Below are 20238 nucleotides of genomic sequence, written 5' to 3' on the forward strand. Positions count from 1 at the left end.
TATCCATGAGGACACTGGTTTGATCCCTGCCTTTGTTCAGTGGGTTAAGCGTCCAGCATTGCCATGAGCTGTGGTGTAGCTTGCAGATGCGGCTCAGATCCGGCACTGCTGAAGCTGTGGTGTAGGCAGGTGGCTGTAGCTCTGATTAGACCCTTCATTGGGAACTTCCATGTGCTCTGGGTACAGCCCTAAAAAGACTAAATAAGTAAATAAAGGATTAGGAAGTAAAGAGTAGAATATATAGACAAGTTTGAATAGGAAAAAGATAGGGTGGTAGCTGGAGAGAGATTTGGTCCTTGGAAAATACTGTGTAAATAATGAGAAACTAGAATGTGTTGAAATCCTAATGTGATGAGTTCTGTATGCCAGCATCAGAAGAGGGACAGTCAGTACCATAAAGTACTGAGAAGGGATGGAGGTATCTGGAGCATGAAGAGAAGGACTGATGTTGCCATGAGAAGGGATACTTCAGCATTCTCTAGAAAGGAAAGGACTGGTGGGTTGGTTTTAATTACCTCTTTGTTTACTTACATCTGAGTTACTTGTGGTGTCTCAGAGTAGCTGAACTATACATTGCCCTTTGTTCGGTTTCTAAAGAAGTACTTTCTGGCCCAGTGTGGCAGATGCTACTAGATACTAACCTAATAGTCTCCTCCTCCTCCTTTACTAATAGTACCCCAGTTTTGCTTAGAGTATCAGTGTGTCCAGTTACAAAACTCCTTATCCCAGGCAGGCCCCGTGGCCAAGATTAGTCATTCCCCCGTTCTTGGCCAACAAAATATAGACCTGAGACTGTAGGTTGCATGGCAAGATTATCTGCCAAAGGGAAGATAGATGAAAGACTGGCGAGAGGTTTTAGTGAAGGCTCTGTGTGTGTGAAAGCCCTCCCAAGTTATCAGTGGGGTCTTCCATGGAGAAGCCAGCAAAGTAGCAAAGTCTTAAGTGAATTCTTTAAGAAGATTCCAGTTAAGTAGAAGATAGCAATGAAGAAGAGAGATGGAAAGTCATTACTAGCTGGTATGAGCCTCACAGTAAGTGTTTTTTACAAGAGTCTGCAGTTGGTTAAAAGCAATATTAGGGAGCAAGGGGGACATTTATCCTACACCCCAATCTATGGACATGGAGTGCATGGTAATAAACAGTCCTTCTTTGATGTCACTGTTGGCACATAGGTTTTTTCCAGGGGGTGGCCAAGTTAATGTTTGTGACTAAAAAAATCCACAACCTGAAAGTTGAGAGTTAAATTTTATTTGGGGTGAAATTAGGGCTTAAGCCCAGGAGACAGCATCTCAGGTAGCCCCAAGAAACCCCTCTGAGGGGGTGAGGGAGGTGCTAGGATATATAGGAGTTTGTGCAACAAAGGGCAGGGAGCAGGAACAAAAGAGGCCTGGGCTCACTGAAATCATTCCTTTGATATGCACATCAGCTATGGGGGCCTGTATCCTGAGTTTTCACAGCCTGCCGGACTCACACATTCTCACCCTTGGAGGTAACTGTATTTACAGATGACTGTGATGTTCTTTATCCTTAACTACAGACCAGGCTGAAATACCACCCAAGGAGGAAAGGTGGAATATCAGGATATGATAAAGGTGAGGGGGAGTTGCATGCAGCATACACACATTTTACAAGAGTTTGTTGCTGATCTCCGGAAGGTCAATACTACCAGTCACAAGGAGCAGACATCACCAGGAAGGATTTTAGTGTTTTTCTAGATATGAGGAGATGCAAGAATTGGGCACATATCTTCTCCTGAAAATATTTTGGCTATCTGAAGGCCTGTTCTTCCAGTTTTCCTAGAGCACAGAGTGCCTCAGGATCTCCACCCTGAGCTCTACTCAGAGCGTGCTTCGGGTCTGTAGCTGCAGTGGCTCATGTTTTACTCCATGATGGCAAATGTCGAACTTCAGTTTGAGACAGAATATTAACTCAGGTAGTCAGTGTAGGAACATGGAATCTGATACATTCTTTTGAAAAGAATATTGATTAATGTTAGTGGCTTAAGGGCTCCAGGAGTAACACCTCCACGGGCCTTGTTTTATTATAGGAAATGTGAATCTCTAGCCAACTCCTCAACTGATAGAAAAGGAATAAGAGGAATGGTGACTTAATCTAAGGAAAGAAAAGGACAAAGAAACCATAAGACCTACGGGATATTTCCAACCCTAAAATCCCTATTGGACAAGGACTGAGATAGGTAATTGAGCAAGGCCAATGGGAGAAAACCACATCTTTCTGGACCCCACAATGGTGCCCCTCCCCACCTTTAAGAGATAAAAATTCTTATAGGACAATAAAGAAGGGGGCTCTTCCTCCTCCCAGTAGCCCTGGGAGCTATTTGCTTTCCTTTAATAAAGACCTTGGGGCATTCTCCTCGAGGTGCATTGGAAACAAATCTGACTAGGAACCATGAGGTTGCAGGTTCGATCCCTGGCCTTGCTCAGTGGGTTAAGGATCCGGTGTTGCCGTGAGCTGTGGTGTAGGTCGAAGGAGCAGCTTGGATCTGGTGTTGCTATGGCTGTGGCATAGGCCAGCAGCAGCAGCAGCTCCGATTTGACCCCTGGCCTGGGAACCTCCATGTGCCTCAGGTGCGGCCCTAAAAGGACAAAAGACAAAAGACAAAAAAAAAAAAAAAAAACTTTGCTTGCTTGCTGCCTGTGTGTTCGTGGAGTTCATTCTTTTTTTTTTTTTTTTTTGGACTTTTCTGGGGCCGCACCTGTGGCATTTGGAGGTTCCCAGGCTAGGGGTCTAATCCGAGCTGTAGACGCCGGCCTAAAGCACAGCCACAGCAACGAGGAATCCAAGCTGAATCTGTGACTTACACCACAGCTCACGGCAACACTGGATCCTTAACCCACTGAGAAGGCCAGGGATCAAACCCACAACCTCATGGTTCCTAGTCGGATTCATTAATCACTGAGCCACGACGGGAACTTCTGTAAAGTTCATTCTTGAACTGCCATGAACAAGAACCTGGATTCCGGTGTCAAGTTCACAGGAGGAAATGAAGGGCATGTTTAATGAAGTTGTTAAGGACATAAAGGAGTTTCTTACCACTCAGGGAAATCTCAGAGGGCACTTTGGAAAGTTTCCAAAAGGGCGGGAATTAGGGGTTTGTGGCTGGGGCTAAGGAATACAGAAGATTGTCATAATGGTGGCACTGATAAGAGAAAATAAGATCAGAGCAGAGTGTGGGCTGAGACTGGGCTGTGACCTTGGAAACAAAATTTAGAGGGAGAAGAGATTAAATCCCAGCAGGTTCTAAGAAGCTGATGGATACTTAGGTCTGATAAGATTCACAGGCATCTTGGAAAGGTGTGCCTGCAGTTGTGATGTGGCACCAGGTACTCTTGTTCACTAGTTCTTTGCAGCCCTCAAGCATATAGGTAGCAATTTGAATAAGATCCCCGTGTTTGGTCCCTGCATGGGGAGATCATCTGAAGTGGTATTTATTCAAAAAGGGGATTTGTGCCATGCCTGCTTGGGGATTGGAATTTATGTAGTAACTGACTCACCAGTATTTTGGCACACAAGCAGCTATGAGCTTAGGCACACTCTCACCTGGATTTTATTGCAGCAGCTTCATGACTAGTTTCTGTTATTTATTCTTAGTGGTTTTTAATTATAAAACTAATACATATGTATGAGGAAAAAATGTAAACAACCTCAACCCTACACAAGAGAAGGGAGTCTTTCTCCTGTCTTAGAACCTGTGGATGTACATACTAATATGTTGAAATTGAGTCATAATTGTCACTCCAGGTCTTTTTTAAACATTTTTCTATGTCAGTACATGTCATTGTTTTCATTCTTAACAGCTGCTTCTTAGTATTTGATTATGTGGATGTACTGTAATGTACATTTAACCCATTTTCACCTCCAGATGGAATACTGTGATAAATATATATATATATTTTTGGTTGGTTTTTTTTGTTTTGTTGTGGTTTTTTTTTTTTTTTTTTTTGCTTTTTAGGGCCACACCTACGGCATATGGAGGTTCCTAGGCTAGGGGTCCAATCAGAACTACAGCTGCCAGCCTACACTGCACCCGCAGCAATGCAGGACCCAAGCCATGTGTGCAACCTACATCACAGCTCACAGCAATGCTGGATCCTTAGCCCGCTGAGCGAGACCAGAGATCAAACCTGCAACCTCATGATTCCTAGTCGGATTCTTTCCACTGCACCACTACAGGAACTCCCAATATTGTTTATATATCTTGTTTTCCTTTCATCTTTTCTCCACACTGTTCCCAGGGTGATTCATCTAAAGTACTAATCTGATTGTATTATGTTTCAGTTTTAAATCCTCCACTGGGTTCTTCCTACTTTTATCTTAAGTGTTTTGTTTTATTTTGTTTTGAATGGCCACATCCTCAGCATATGGAAGTTTCCAGGCCAGGAATTGAATCCAAGCCACAGCTTTGGCAACGCTGGATCCTTTAACTCACTGTACCAGACCAAGGATTGAACCTTTGCCTCCAAAGCAATCCAAGCCACTCAGATTCTTAACCCACTGAACCACAGTAGGGAAACTGATCTTAAATGTTTTTATAAGACCTTTCATGCTCAGACTCTTGCTTCTCCATCTCTTCATTTTCTCCAGACCTTAACCTGGCCTCGTCATCATTTAGGAGTTGTATCTTAATCTGCTTTAACATCCTTTCACACTTTCCCAGGATTGCTGCTTTAATTATGTATCTTGCCCTCTAAACTGTAAGCTTTGCTAAGATGGGAATCCTGTCTAAATTGTTCATAGTTTTATTCATGGTATTTGGCCCATAATAGGTACTCATTAAAACATTTATGGTTTTTCAGTGAATTTTGTGCCTTTTTTTACTTAGTATTTCTGTGTAGGCTGAATTTAAGTAAGAATTGGGTGTGTGTTTGTTTTGTTGTCTTTTTAGGGCCGCACCAGTGGCACATGGAGGTTCCCAGGCTAGGGGTCCGATCAGAGCTACAGCTGCCGGTCTACACCACAGCCACAGCAATGCCAGATCAGAGCTGCATCTATGACATACACCAAAGCTCACGGCGATGCTGGATCCTTAACCCACGGAACAAAGCCAGGGATCGGACCCGCAACCTCATGGTTCCCAATCACATTTGTTTCTGCTGACCATGATGTGAACTCCAAGAATTGGGTTTTAAGTGATTGTATGAGGCAAAAATTGCATGGAATCAAACTTTCTTTTTTCTAAGCACTAGAGTCACACTCAGCATAGCAAGATATTCCAACCATGCCAGGCACACAGAGACTAAGACTGTTAAGAGAACTGCGGTTTGGAGTTCCCGTCGTGGCGCAGTGGTTAACGAATCCGACTAGGAACCATGAGGTTGCGGGTTCCGCCCCTGCCCTTGCTCAGTAGGTTAAGGATCCGGCGTTGCCGTTGCCGTGAGCTGCGGTGTAGATTGCAGGCGTGGCTCGGATCCCGCGTTACTGTGGCTCTGGCGTAGGCTGGCGGCTACAGCTCCGATTCAACCCCTAGCCTGGGAACCTCCATATGCCACAGGAGCGACCCAAGAAATGGCAAAAAGACAAAAAAAAAAAAAAAAAAGAGAGAACTGCGGTTTAATTATTCATATTCTCTCCCTCTGCCTCCCTGCTTCTCAAATTCATATAGTTTCCTTTGCTTGGTCAGTGTTTGTATGCTGCTACACTGTGTATTACATTAAAAGAGTGAAATGGCTCAGTACTGGGGAGGGTGCTGTGTTCTTCTTTAGGCCACTGACGAAAGCATACATTCACGTGGCCTTTCTAGGAGACAGGTAAGCAATATGGGTCCAAAGTGGGAATATTCATAACCTTTAACCTAGCAATTTTTTCTGAGCTTTTATAAAAGAACTCATTTGAACATGTGTATTAACAATAGTCATCTGTTTCATACTCTAGTGAAAAACTGGAAAATTCCCAATAATGGCTAATTGGTTTTTTTAAATTATGTGTGTTCAGAAAATGGAATACAATGTGGTCATTAAAATATAATTAAGTATTGCTAAGTGAGTATATATTTCAATATGTTGTACTTTTTAAATACAATTATAAAATATCAGTATAACCATGTTTTAGTATTTTTTAAATTGACTTGCCTTTTAGTTCACTAATCTTTTTTTCTGCTGTTTTGCTGTTAAGTCAGTCTCAAATTTTTTTCAGATACTGTTCTCAATTCTAGAATATCTATTTTATTTTTTTTTATAGATTCCACTTACTAGTTGAAATTCTTCAGTTTTTCTTTTTCTTTCATCCTTTCCTGTGTTTGCTTTAATGTATTAAAACATACTTATATTAAAATCCTGGTCTGCCAACTTAATATCCACGTCACCTGTATGTCTGCTTTCATTGTCTATTTTGTCTCTTTTTACTGGTTATATAATCTTATTCTCCACATGCCTAGCAATTTGTGTTTAGTTGTATGCCAGACATTAAGTCTAAAAGAACCACAAATTAGGTAACTTCTACTGGAGTTTCTCCTTTCCTCTGAGAGTTAGAGGGACTAATTGCCTCAGTCCAATCACTGAGCTGAGTCAGAGCTAAGTTAAATTTTTAATAATGCTCAGTTTACCTCTACTTAGCCTTATGTATTCTGGATCTGACTCTCCTAAACTTTTAAACCTGAAGGTTTGATAGGTGCTAGTCTCCTTAATATTCTGCCTCACACAGCTTCAAATTTTGACAAATGGCTTGAGGAAGAATCTAGCCATGTGTTTTAGGGAGTCAGCCTTCCCTAATGGGCCTTTCATTCCTAAGTACCACAGATACTGCAGCTATTTCACTCTACCTTTTAGAAGCTTTCACTCTAGCTCCCTGGCCTCCTATACAGCCCGAAAACTCAGCAACTGTCCCATGGAAGAGAACTAGCTTTGCATTTGAGGCTTCTCAAGTTTCTAATCTGCCATTTTCGACCTCAAATGACCTCTGTGATTTCTCTTTCCCCCAGCAAACGCCCTTTGCTAAGGTAAAGAACTTTAGTCTTTCAACCCACATCCAAATTAGTCAGTGCTCACAAGGGATAAAGAAATACCCTGTGATTATCAGGTTACTTCAGAGGAGTTGTCCACTAGTTGAATTTTTGGTACATCTGGTGCTCATTGCTTCCACAGCTCTAGGATAACTTCAAAAGTATAACTTTTGCAATTTATCTGCTTTTATGTAGTTGCTTGCCTTAACACTGCATCCTAGCTAGAAGCAGACTTTTGGAAGATACTATAAATAGTTAAATTCAACCTCATAGTAACAGCATTGTATTCAGTTGAAGGGACAACAGTAAAAACAACTCTAACCATATAGATAGACACAACTGCACATCACCTGCATGGAGGAGTGTCAGATATGACAGTCATTTCGCAAAAACTTAGTTCGATTGCATGCAACAGAAATGCTCTGAAGGCACACTCAGTTCAGAAAGCGTTTCATGCAGAAGTTGTTATATAGGGAGCCATAGTCCAGAAGAGAGACTATGTTTTATGTTAAAGACTGCCTAATATTGTGTTCTGTAAAGGACAGACGTATTCATGGGGAGTGGGAATATGATGCTTCTATAATGTAAGGATAATTAGATAACCATGACAACAGTAATAAAAATATTATAACTGTCTCAGAGATAAAATGGTTTCCTTCCTATGTTTCACATGAAGTTTTCACGTCTTGAATATGCAAACCTAGGAAAATTGTCTAAAACACAAACTCATTACACTATACAGATCAAAATGTTCAGGTTGGATGTTTGTCCCTTCACATGCATTGAGATGGTCACACCACATATTACCATTGTCTGTCTTACCAATACGATACAAATTGGAACTGAAATAATGTGTAAGTTAAAGTATATCATATACTTTACTCCTAATGTTTGCTTATTTGCATCTTAATGTGTCTCACTGGCCATTGTTACTGAATTGCATCTTGAAAAACAGGCAGCTTTTATTTTTATTTTTTGAGTCTTCTGCTACCACAGAAGACCACAATTTATAAAAATGACTGCTAAATATGGAGGAGTTCCTATCATGGCTCAGTGGTTAACGAATCCAACTAGGAACCATGAGGTTGCAGGTTCGATCCCTGGCCTCGCCTAGTGGGTTATGGATCCGGCATTGCCATGAGCTATGGTGTAGGTCGCAGATGTGGCTCAGATCCCTCATTGCTGTGGCTCTGGCTTAGGCCAGCAACTACAGCTCTAATTGGACCCCTAGCCTGAGAACATCCATAAGCCGTGGGAGTTTTGGCCCTAGAAAAGGCAAAAAGACAAAATAAATAAAGTAAAAAATAAAAATGATTGTTAAATATGGAAAGATGTAACACAGATTTGTGTGCCAAAATGAATGAAAGCAACTATGAACTTTGGCAGCACCAACTTGGTACAACAAAGCATACTGTATAAATGAAAACATCCACAAACTATTAACTTTCTTTCTTCAGTGGCAAGTGTTTTGACATCTTTTACTGCATGATCTAGGAATTAACTGTATTTTAAATTATTTAATACATTATTTTAATTAAATTAAAAGTAATAGTATAGTTCTTATTTTCTGAAATATTTTACCACAAATGGATAAGAAGACTTTTGGGGTGAGTGACGTAGTTCAGAATGATGTTGCATGATTTAAGTTTTAGGGGAAGTTCTTTTATTTATTTATTTATTTATTTTTTGGCTGCACCCACAGCACATGGAAGATTCTGGGCCAAGGTTTGAAACTGCACTATGGCAGCAACCTGAGCCTTTGCAGAGACAGCACGAGATCCTCAGCCCACTGCACCACAAGAGAATTCCCAAAAGTTTTTTTTTATTTTTAGGGCCACACTTGCGGCATATGGAGGTTCCCAGGCTAGGGGTCTAATCAGAGTTGTAGCTGCCAGCCTATGCCAGAGCACAGCAATGCCAGATCCAAGCCATGTCTTTGTCCTACACCACAACTCACAGCAATGCTAGATCCTTAACCCACTGAGGGAGGCCAGGGATCGAACCCACCTCATGGTTCCTAGTCAGATTCGTTTCCACTGTGCCACAATGGGAACTCCCAAAAGTTTCTTGTTAATAAAATGATTCAGGCAATCTATTTGGAAAGCTTACTACCTTCAAGGCACTTCCTTCCTGAGTGCCCATCACTCACCTGATCATGGGTCTTGTTTCACTTTTTTTCTCCATCATTCTTCACACTCCCTTACTCCAGTAAAGCGGTCACATTTGGTTTAGAAATAGAAAGTCCTGCTTACAAGGACAAAATAGATAATTCAAAATATTATGGTTTTTATAGATCCTAGGGAAGAGAAGCAATTACAAGAGCAAAAGCAGAAGCATTCATGCCACTTCCCTGTACCAATTTTCAAACATTCCCTCTAGAACATGGAGTAGGAATTCAGCAGGTAGTTTAGAGCCCACCCTCTGGTATTTACTGTGGAGGAGGCAACAATACCTAAATTCAGGTTCTGAATTTGGAGGAATGGTAACTCCTCAGACCAGGTTCCCATAGTCCTCATAATTATATTTATTCCCATATAAAAATCAGGGAGCAGGATCTAATCAGCCCCATTCCTCCCAGAAGAAATCTATGGCCATACCTCTGAATGCTACAAACCTCTGAGATGACAAATAACATTCTTGTTCTTCAAAGACCACCACAGGGAGAGGGAAATTAATATGGCCAGCACTATAGGAAAGGGAAGATTTACACAATGGAGTTATTCCAGTGGAGTTTGAGGCATTAACAGTTCTAGAAAACCGAATGTTAGGCAGCAGCTATGTTTTTTTTTGGGGGTGGGGGGTTGTTGCTTTTTGTTTTTGCAGCTGCACCCAAAGCATGTGGAAATTCCTGGGCCAGGAACTGAACCTACACACCAGCAACCTGAGCCACTGCAGTGACAACACAAGATCCTTAGCCTGATGTACCACAAAAAAACTCCAGCAGCTATGCGTTTTGTGGTTACATTGAGTTGAAAAGAAATATGCCAGCTTCTCATTTTGTGAAAGGAAATTTACATATACATAGAAAAGTATACTTAAATGAGGCACTTATTTAAGTGCTAGATTACATATTTCATGTACTAAATGTGAAAGGTTCTTAAAAGGAGGCAATCAGGTGCTTCAAAGATAACATTTAAACTGGGAAAATAAAGGATGGGCAAGGTATACATGGAAAATGAAAAAACATAACCTGATTCATTTTGACGACTATGTGCTTTTACAAAAGAAAGTTCTAACTGTAAATGGAAAAAAGAGGAAAATTACACTGGCAATTTCCTGTGACGTATCTTATTTACATTTATTTCAGACTAAGAGTAAACGTGAGTTAGCATAACCTTAAGTCAAAACTCTGTCTCAAAGTTACAACCATAAGGTACTTAAAAATGTTTCTATGTTTGTGTGTGTGTGTGTATATATATGTATATATATATACATACATATATATATATATATATACACATACATATATATATATATATATATTTTTTTTTTTTTTTTGTCTTCTCTCTTTAGGGCCACACCCACAGCATGTGGAGGTTCCCAGGGTAGGGTCCAACTGGAGCTGTAGCTGCCGGCCTATGCCACAGCCACAAGAATGCACGATCTGAGCCTAGTTTGTGACCTACACCACAGCTCACAGCAGCTCCGGATCCTTAACCCACTAAGCGAGGCCAGGGATCAAACCCATGTCCTCATGGATGCTAGTCGGGTTCATTAACTGCTAAGCCAAGATGGGAACTCCATGTATAATGTTTTTATAGAAGATACTCTTCACTGTTGATGTCAATAATTTGATAGTTGCATTTTCAGAAGCACATTTGCTTTGGAAAAAAACAAAAAACAAAAAACTCAGCCAGTACCACATTAATTTACCATGAATCAAAAGGTTTATTTATAGCTTTTCTGAATTTGCTTTTAAAAAACAAAGCCAAAACAATCACTCCCCCCCCCAAAAAAAAAACTCCCTTCCTGGCTCGCTCTCTCAGTGTAACTTCCTGGAGTTCTAAGGTTCTGCCCAGTCATTACAATGGTGGTTTTCTCAGGATAATTCTGTAGGTCTGAAATACTGCAGTCACTCTATGTTAGGTTCTTTTAGAGGGTGCTTTTTCTCCTTAGAAAAGTATTTACAATTTAGTAAGTATTACATGGTACATGAAGGCATTCCTAAATCATTGTGTATGATTTTCCTTCATTATGAATTTTCTGATGTCCAGGAAAAAGTACACCCTCACCCATGCATTCTGTCCTGCTTGAGCTGACAGGGGCAGAATATGACCTCACCTCTTTAAAAAGTTTCTCACATTTACTGGACATGTATACTTTCCTGGTAGGAATTTACGAATGTAGGTCTAGGGAATCCTACCACATGAAAAATCTCAATACAGACTGATTTTGTCTTCTGATTTTACAGAGAGTGAGCAGCTATTAATGGCTTTCCCACATATTCCTGGGGTTTTTCTCCAGGACGTTGAATAGAGACCACATTTTGTCACATTCAACACATTCATATAAGGCTTCTTTCCAAGAGTTCTCTGCAATCAAAGTAAGGCATTAGCTGCTTTTGTTTATCAATCCATACATTCTTAGGTTTTGACTATGGTGTGAATTTCCTGGTGTTCAGTAAGGAATGAGTGGTAGTTAAACGAATTTCCATACTCAAAGGGGTTATGTAGAGTGTGTGTCCTCTGATGTTTAGCAAGGTTTGAGCTCCAGCTGAAGGATTTATTGCATACTTTACATACATAGGGTTTCTCCCCAGTATGAGTTATCTGGTGTAGAATGAGGGAGAAGCTCCGACTAAAGGTTTTGTCACATTCAGTACATGCATAGGGTTTTTCTCCAGTATGGATTTTCATATGTTGTGCAAGGGATGCATGCCATGCGAAAACTTTACCACATTCATCACATTCATAGAGCTTTTCTCCAGCATGAATTCTCTGATGTTTAAGGAGGAATGAATGGCAACGGAAGGCTTTACTGCATTCGTTGCATTCATAGGGGGTTTTGGAGGTATGGACACTCTGATGCCGGGTAAGGTGTGAAGAACGGCGAAATGCCTTCCCACACTCAATGCATTCATAAGGTTTCTCTCCAGTGTGTGTAATCTGATGGCGAAGGAGTTCAGAGCCACTGCTGAAGGCCTTCCCACATTTCCTACATACATACTGTTTCTTTCCTATGTGAATTCTCTGATGTCGCGTGAGGTTAGAGGCACGGCTAAAGGCCTTTCCACATTCGGTACATCCGTAGGGTTTCTCCCCAGTATGTGTTCTCTGGTGTTCAATGAGGAATGAAAGGTAACTAAATGTTTTATTACAGTCTTTACACTCATGTGGTTTCTTTCCAGTATGTATCATCTGATGTTTCACAAGATTTGAGATTTGGCTGAAGGTTTTGCCACATTCTTTACACACATAGGGTTTCTCTCCAGTGTGAGTCCTCTGATGTAACACAAGGGAAAAGCGCCGACTGAAAGTCTTTCCACATTCATGGCATCCATAGGGTCTCTCCACAGTACTGACACTCAGATGTTGGGACAGGGCTTCCTGATGGGAAACTGTCACTTGCCTGATACATTCCGGGTTTCCCTGCAGTATCTCAGTACCACCCACACGTTTCCAGCCTTCTTTAAAACTGGAACACTCAGAACCTTGGCTTAGAAACCTTTCCACCATCAAATACTGGAATGAGTCATCTTCATATATGATACTTTTTTGAGAAAATTCTTTGATCTCACCATTTGACTCTGAAGCTGAAAAAAAAAAGTAAATGTTTCTCATTTTCTGTATTGAGTAAAACAAAAGCCATTCTCCTAGTTTTTAATGAAAATTAAATTGAAAAACAAATCTTAGCATTGCATGGCTTTTATACTTGTCATATATGACATTGAAATCTAAGCAATACACCCAGAAATTCAGAAGACATCAAACAGAGGAGAGATGTAGGTGAGTAAGAAGAAAGACCAAAAATAAGTAACTGAAGGTAAGGAAGAAACAGATCTATCAGAAATATAAGTAACTGTGAGGGATAAATGGTTTTCTTCACCTCCACTTAAAACTTTATTTGCTGCCAGAATGACTTGAAAATGACAATTTCATAATGCTGCCAATAGACCGCAAGTGTTCCTCAGGTCCCACAAAGAAATCAGACTTGTTCACTTAGTGCCATTGGAACATTTTACAGTAATTTATTCTGAATGAATGAATGAATGAATGAAAGGTGTCTATGAAAAGTATCTTCTAGCATCCTCACACTAACTCTACTTTCCTAACTGCTATGTGAAAATCAGCTTAGGTTTTTTGTTTGTTTGTTTGTCTTTTGTCTATTTAGGGCCACATCCACAGCATATGGAAGTTCCCAGGCTAGGGGTCTAATCGGAGCTGTAGCTGCCGACCTACACCACAGCCACAACAACAAATTCGAGCTGCGTCTTCGACCTACACCACAGCTCACGGCAACGCCAGATCCTCAACCCACTGAATGAGGCCAGGGATCGAACCCACAACCTCATGGTTCCTAGTTGGATTCGTTTCCACTGCGTCACAATAGGAACTCCCAACTTAGGTTTTAACGGGTATCTTTCCATCATAGGCTTTTGACAGATAAACACAGGCCCTGCTTTTCTCCAGGCTAAATTTTAGTAAGGGATTTTATCATTTTGGAAGAACAGAACTTTATAACATGAAAATTTTAAAATATTCTCTCACACCTTTATTCTTAGGAATTCTTGTGGGGTTAAAAGGTCATGATGTATACAACTTATTCCCAAATGTTTCAGGAATAAAAAAAAAATCATACACCAAATGATAAAACAAACGGCAAAATGTTGGCAGCAGAAGATTGTGAGCAAAGGGCATATTGGTATTCTTTGTACTATTGCTGCAAATTTTCTGGAAGTTCAAAATTTCCAGCTTGGTATATAGATCGAAATTCCAGTATGTTATTTTACAGATTTCAACAAACTGATTCTAAAATTTATATGAAGAAGTAAATGACTTAGAATACTTAACACAGCACTAAGGGATAACATAGAGGACTAACATGTGACTTCAAAATTAGAGTAATCAAGACAGTGCAGTACTAGTGAAAGACCAGACAAACAGACCAATAGAGCAAAGAGTTCAAAATACACCTGCATAGTTATAGTCAATTCATCTCTGACAACACAAGGGAGCAAATAAGCCTTCTCAACAAATGGTAATGGAACTAGACATCGACATGCCTAACAGTGAATCTACACACAGACCTAACACTCTTAACAAAAATTAATTCAAAAAGGATCAGAGAGCTAAATGTAAAACAAAAGCTATAAAACCCCTAGAAGGTAACAGGAGAAAACCCAGATGTCCTTGGATGTGGTGATGACTTTTCAGATGTTATACCAAAGGCACAATCCATGAAAGAATTAACTGATAAGCTGGACTTCATTAAAATTAAAAATTTCTGCTCTGCAAAAGCCAGTGTCAAGAGAATGAGAAGACAGGCCACAGACTGAGAGAAAATATTTGCAAGACACATCTGACAAGAACTATTACCCAAAATATACAAAGGACCCTTAATAAAACTCAACACTAAGAAAATGAACAGGGCTCATGGGGTAACAAATCCATCTAGTATCCAAGAGGACACAGGTTTGATCCCTGGCCTCATTCAGTGGGTTAAGGATGCTTAGTGGGTTAAGGATCCCACGTTGCCATGAGCTTTGGTGTAGGTCACAGATAAGGCTTGGATCTGGCATTACTATGGCTGTGGTGTAGGCTGGCAGCTGTAGCTTCAATTTGACCCCTACCCTGGGAACTGCCATATGCTGTGGGTGTGGCGCTAAAAAGACATTAAAAAAAGAGTATGAGCAACTCCTGGGTCCCCACTGTGGCTCAGCAGGTTAAGAATCCCACTAGTATCCATGAGGACGTAGGTTCAATCCCTGGCCTTGCTCAAAAGGTTAAAAGATCCAGCATTGCTGCAAGCTGCAGTATAGGTCGCCAATGTGGCTCAGATCTGGTGTTGCTGTGGCAGTGGCACTGGCAGGCAGCTGCAGCTCTGATTGGATACCTAGCCTGGGACCTTCATATGCTGCAGGTGTGGCCCTAAAAAACAAACAAAAAAAAAACAAACAAAAAAAGAGCAACTCAATTTTAAAATGCTCTAAAGACTCAAAAAGACACCTCACCAAAAAAGATACACAGTTGGCAAATAAGAATTTGAAAAGAGTTCTTATCCTGGCTCAGCAGTAACAAATCCAACTACTGTCCATGAAGATGTGGGTTCCATCCCTGGCCTGGCCTCACTCAGTGGGTTAAGGATCTGGCATTTCCATGAGCTGTGGTGTACGTCACAGAAACAGCTTGGATCCTGTGTTGCTGTGGCTGTGGCATAGGCTGGCAGCTGTAGTTCCGATTCAACCCCTAGCCTGGGAACCCCCATTTGCCGCAGGAGCGGCCCTAGAAAAGGCAAAAAGACAAAATAAATAAAAATTAAAATTAAAAAAACTCCCCATCAGCTTCTAATTCACTCACCTGAAAACAGGTCTCTGTTCACATCTCCTTTCCCCAGCCAGGGCTCTTTCCCTTGCTCCAATAAGGAAACCACATCTGGCTTCGAAATGTTAAGACCTGCTTGCAGAAATGAAATAAATTCAAATTTAATCTTAAGTTTGAATACTCAGAAAAGAGGGGCCTTTAATAGCAATGCCTGATGTAAACATGAAAGATGTCTAAAGATTAGGTGAAGTTATAACTCCCTCTTAAAAGCTAGTAAAAAAAAAAAAAAAAAAAAACTTAGGAGTTCTCTGGTGGCATAGTAGTTAAGGAATCAGCATTGTCACTGCTGTGGCCCATATTCAAGCACTGGCCAGGGAACTTCTGCATGCTGTGGGAATGGCCAAATAAATAAATAAACAAAATATTTTTAAATTTAAAAAAACCCCAAACTTACTTCCCTTGGGTACATTCAGCCAGACAATCAAGATTCACAACAGCCATCCTAAAGGTCAGATTCTGACTGAGGGGAGATGAGAAGAAATACCTACCCAGTGAGACCAGGTGGCCATAGTTCTCCAACATTACATGTCTGTACAAATCCCTTTGAGCAGGCTGAAGCCATTCCCACTCCTCCTGGGAGAAGTCTATGGCCACATCGCTGAATGTCACTGACCCCTGAAAGATATACAGACACCTGCACAACCAACACCCAATTCTCCCAAAGGCCCCTGATCAAAAGTGAAATGAATCTCACTCTGGAGGGTGGCCAGAGTATATAAGTAGTGCAAGGGCAGTTTTTAGGATCCAGGGCAGTTTTTAGGATCCTGAGTAATTACTAAGAGTATAACTACAGCTGTTTTGTTTTAAGGTATTAATTAGAGGAAAGAAGAAAAAAACACATATGCTTTGTCCTGAGATAATTTACAATTTTGTGAAAGATAAAGGATTATACATGTAAACAACATGGATTTCTGACTCTGGTTGTAAAAATTCTTAAGGAGTTCCCATTGTGGCTCAGCAGTAACAAACCCAACTAATATCTCTGAGGACGCAGGTTTGATCCCTGGCCTTGCTCAGTGGGTTAAGGATCCATCATTACCATGAGCTGTGGTATAGGCTGCAGACATGGCTCAGATCTGGCATTGCTGTGGCTGTGGCATAGGCCTGCAGCTGAAGCTCCAATTCGACCCCTAGCCTGGAACTTCTATATGGCATAGGTGCAGCCCTAATAAAATAAAATAAAAAATTTTCAAGATTGCACAATACTTTACAAATAGTGATGGCCATTCTTTTATGTTTAATGGGGAATGTATATTTTCCCTGATATCAGCCTATTTTAATATGATTGAGCAAGAATTTCTTCATGGTCACAACAGGCAGACAGCAGCAGCATCCTGTTAAATGGGGCACGCACTCAAGTTTATCACAGCACCCCGTTTCTGAAGAAATAGCTGTGAAATTTGGAAGCAACTTTAGCAACATCACAGAACAAGACGATAAAGAGGAAAGTACAAGGTCCTCCCAAGGAAGGAATTATAATACCTCCCAGGATAGAATCTAAAGCTTTTTCCCTCAGGGTTAGTGGGAATAATAGGCCCCTGCTTTGCAGCCTGGTTTTGCACTTGAGTGACTCACTCAATAAGTGTTAGGAATGATTACAAATTTTAAAAAGTCCCAAACTAGGAGTTCTTGCAGTGGTGCAAAGGGATAGATGGTATCTGCGGTGGCATGGATGGAGTTCAATCCCCAGCCCAACCCCGTGCAGTGGGTTGTGGATCCAGTGTTGCCTCAGCTGTGGCACAGGTTGCAGCTCCACTAAGATTCAATGCCTGGCCCAGGAACTCCAAAGGCCAAGGGATGGCCAAAAAATATAAAATAAAAAAATCCGGGAGTTCCCGTCATGGCGCAGTGGTTAACATGGGGTTGCGGGTTCAATCCCTGGCCTTGCTCAGTGGGTTGAGGATCTGGCGTTGCCGTGAGCTGTGGTGTAGGTTGCAGACGCGGCTTGGATCCCGTGTTGCTGTGGCTCTGGCATAGGCCAGTGGCTACAGCTCCAATTGGACCCCTAGCATGGGAACCTCCATGTGCCACAGGAGCGGCTCAAGAAAAGGCAAAAACACACACACAAAAAAAATCCGAAACTAGTAACAGCCCCAGAAGTATGACAGAGCTATATTTTACAGGGTTTTTTTTGTTGTTTTTTTAATTAGAGCCACACCTGTGGCAAATGGAAGTTCCCAGGCCAGGGGCTAAATCAGGGCTGTAGATGCCGACCTACACCACAGCCACAGCAGTGCCAGCTCCAAGCCACATCTTCAAACTATGCCATGTGGCAATGCCAGATTCTTAACCCACTGAGCAAGACCAGGGATCAAACCTTTATCCTCATGGATACTAGTTCAGTTCTTAACCTGCTGAGCCACAATGGGAACTCCTAAAAAGGATTTTTTTTTTTGTCTTTTGAGAGCGACTTACCCCGCAGCTCACAGCAACACCAGATCCTTAACCCACTGAGCAAAGGCAGGGATCGAACCCACAACCTCATGGTTCCTAGTCAGATTCGTTCCCGCTGCGCCACGACGGGAACTCCTAAAAAGGATTAAGTGCCTATAATCTCTTACAGGTTATTGACCAATAAAGGAAGCTGTTTCCTAGTGTAGAAGTGGGATCTGCAGCACAGATGGAAACTGGACTCCCAGCAAGAGACCCTCTACATTAGGAGACAACTAGGACAAGAAGAGAAGTGACACTAAAAGCAGATGCACTAATTAGGAATGGCTGGCCTTTTTTTTTTTTTTTCCTGTCTTTTTAGGGCAGCACCAGGAGCCTATGTAAATTCCCAGGCTAGGGTTGAATGGGAGCTGCAGCCAAAGAACTACACACCACAGCCACAGCAAGACCCGGATCCTTAACCCACTGAAAGAGGCCAGGGATTGAACTCTAGTCCTCACGCATATTAGTCAGGTTGCTACCGCTGAGCCACACCTTGAACTCTCTAGTTGGCCTTATTCCCCACCTCTGTGAAGCACAACTGCCAGCATGGCATTTAGCCTCAACCACAGCAATAATTAGTGTTCCTTGCTAAAGAAACTAAACGTCATGCCTGAAAAATGAGCTCTGTGAGTTCAAAGATGTTGTTTTGCTCCCTGCAGATCCCCAAGTCCTAGGACACGTCGCGCATTAAACCACCAGAAGGGGCTGTCAATGTGCAGACCGCACACCCAGTTTCTGGTCCACAAGCCCGGGTTGGGGCTCTTGGATATACATTTCCAAGAAATTATTTGGTGATACTAACAGTGCTGTACCAGGGCTCACACACTGAGACCACTGGTACGGGAAGTAGACAATAAAAATAATGCCAATTAACGCAGAGGGAATGAGACCTTCTAATACCCGGGGGGAAGAGGAACATGACAGCCAGGTCAGAAACCTGCCCACGCCGGGCCTGCGCCCCCTGCCCCCACCCCACCAGAACCCTCTTCCCTCCCCGGATGTACACGAGAGAGAAAGGGGCGAGGGTGGGGGGAGCACGGGGTCGGGGAGGAATGTTTTAGGAGAAAGCAAGCCTCTCTCCCCCAGAAAGGCACACCAGCTTACCCAAGACATGGCTCCCGGCAGGGCCCGCGGAAAGCAGAAAATGCGGACGGCAGGGCTGGCAGGGAGAGAAAGATGCTGAATGCGGGGGCCGAAGGGCCGCGCCAGGTAACGGGCCCGGACCAGGGTGCCGCGGCTCCGCATTCCCCGCCCTTGTCACACAGCTGCACGGGCCCGGGACAACCCCCTCGCCGCTGCGGAGGGGCTCCGGGCCCGGACCTGACCCGAGCCCGGACCTGACCCGCGCCCGCCGCGCCACCGCCTTTAAGGGGGCTGCACCTCGGGGCGTTTCCTCCTCGCTGCAGGCCATGCGGGCCCACGCTTCCCCAGCTTGGGATGGAGCCCCCGCCCCCGGCCCCGGCGGGGATCGGCGTGGCAGGGCGGGCCCTTCCCCTACCTCGGCCCGCGCAGGCCAGGCGCTCAGCTCTTGGCTCTGCGAGCAGTGACTCCGCGCCGGCGCCCCGCAAACTGCGCCTTCCGGAGCCTCAGAGACGGACGCGAACCAAGCCAGGGCCTGCCGCGGCTCGGCTTCCCAAGACCCACCGCGGTCTCCGCGCATCGTGGGCAACTCGCCCACACACACTACAACTCCCAGGAGGCGCCGCGCCCACGGGGCGGGGGGGCGGGGACGAGCTTCAGTTAGGCGCATTTCCCAGGGCCCACCGCGGCCGCAGCCTCCTACAGAGCAGTCCTCCCCACTCAGACTACAACTTCCAGAACCGACTGCAGCCCCAATACCTCCCTTGAGGACCCCCCATCCCTGACAGCTGCAATGGCTGACTGTATCGGTGAACTGAAGGAAAGGACCTGAGCCAGGAATGCCATTGAAGGCTACTGCCTTCCGTATCCTGGATTCTAGGAGCTGCGGGTCAGGGGAGACTGAGTCAAGATGTTACCCAATCAGGTACGGCTTCTCGAAGCTCGAAAAATCAATGCTTGGGAGAGACAAATGTTGGTGTCAGGGAAAGGTGCTTTTATTCAGAATGCCGGCAATTCGGAGAAATGATGGATTCAGTGTCCCCAAAAGCCACCTCTCAGGATTCTGCTGGGCCATGAAAGTTTTAAAATGAAGTCATCTCAGTTAATGGGTCGGGGGGAGTTGTCAGGTTGCTGGCTTGTGAACCCGGTGATGTAGTTTGGTCGCAAAGTTTGTTGCAAGATTACTGAAGAGGAAGCTAGGGAAGCATTGTTTAGTCATCTGTTAAT

The 20238-nt window shown here is 43.0% G+C and overlaps 1 protein-coding gene across 11 annotated transcripts; it reads right to left on the bottom strand.

The window, feature by feature from the left end:
- ZNF140 (zinc finger protein 140) lies at positions 10827 to 19700 on the bottom strand. Of its 11 annotated transcripts, XM_021072901.1 has the most exons (6): positions 19430 to 19572; positions 19036 to 19090; positions 17914 to 18027; positions 15987 to 16113; positions 15475 to 15570; positions 10827 to 12710 (listed from the first exon to the last, which is right to left on the bottom strand). In XM_021072901.1, exons 4-6 carry the CDS (start codon positions 16018 to 16020, stop codon positions 11542 to 11544), a joined length of 1299 nt encoding a protein of 432 aa, XP_020928560.1. In that variant the 5' UTR covers positions 16021 to 16113; positions 17914 to 18027; positions 19036 to 19090; positions 19430 to 19572; the 3' UTR covers positions 10827 to 11541. The 11 variants fall into 11 exon arrangements, with proteins under 11 accessions (XP_020928560.1, XP_020928557.1, XP_020928556.1 ...); XM_021072898.1 differs by lacking the exon at positions 17914 to 18027 and having other exon boundaries at positions 19430 to 19643; XM_021072897.1 differs by lacking the exon at positions 17914 to 18027 and having other exon boundaries at positions 15475 to 15573; positions 19430 to 19615.

Source organism: Sus scrofa, chromosome 14 (genome assembly GCF_000003025.6).
Source record: "Sus scrofa isolate TJ Tabasco breed Duroc chromosome 14, Sscrofa11.1, whole genome shotgun sequence".
Taxonomy (NCBI): domain Eukaryota; kingdom Metazoa; phylum Chordata; class Mammalia; order Artiodactyla; family Suidae; genus Sus; species Sus scrofa.

Coding starts and splice junctions, on each gene's coding strand:
- ZNF140 (XM_021072891.1), bottom strand. CDS start 19,681: ATGCGCCTAACTGAAGCTCGTCCCCGCCCCCCCGCCCCGTGGGCGCGG. Junction 15,574..15,986: donor TGGCCACCTGGTCTCACTGG/GTAGGTATTTCT, acceptor CATTTCTGCAAG/CAGGTCTTAACATTTCGAAG. Junction 12,711..15,474: donor GAACAGAGACCTGTTTTCAG/GTGAGTGAATTA, acceptor TTTTTTTTTCAG/CTTCAGAGTCAAATGGTGAG.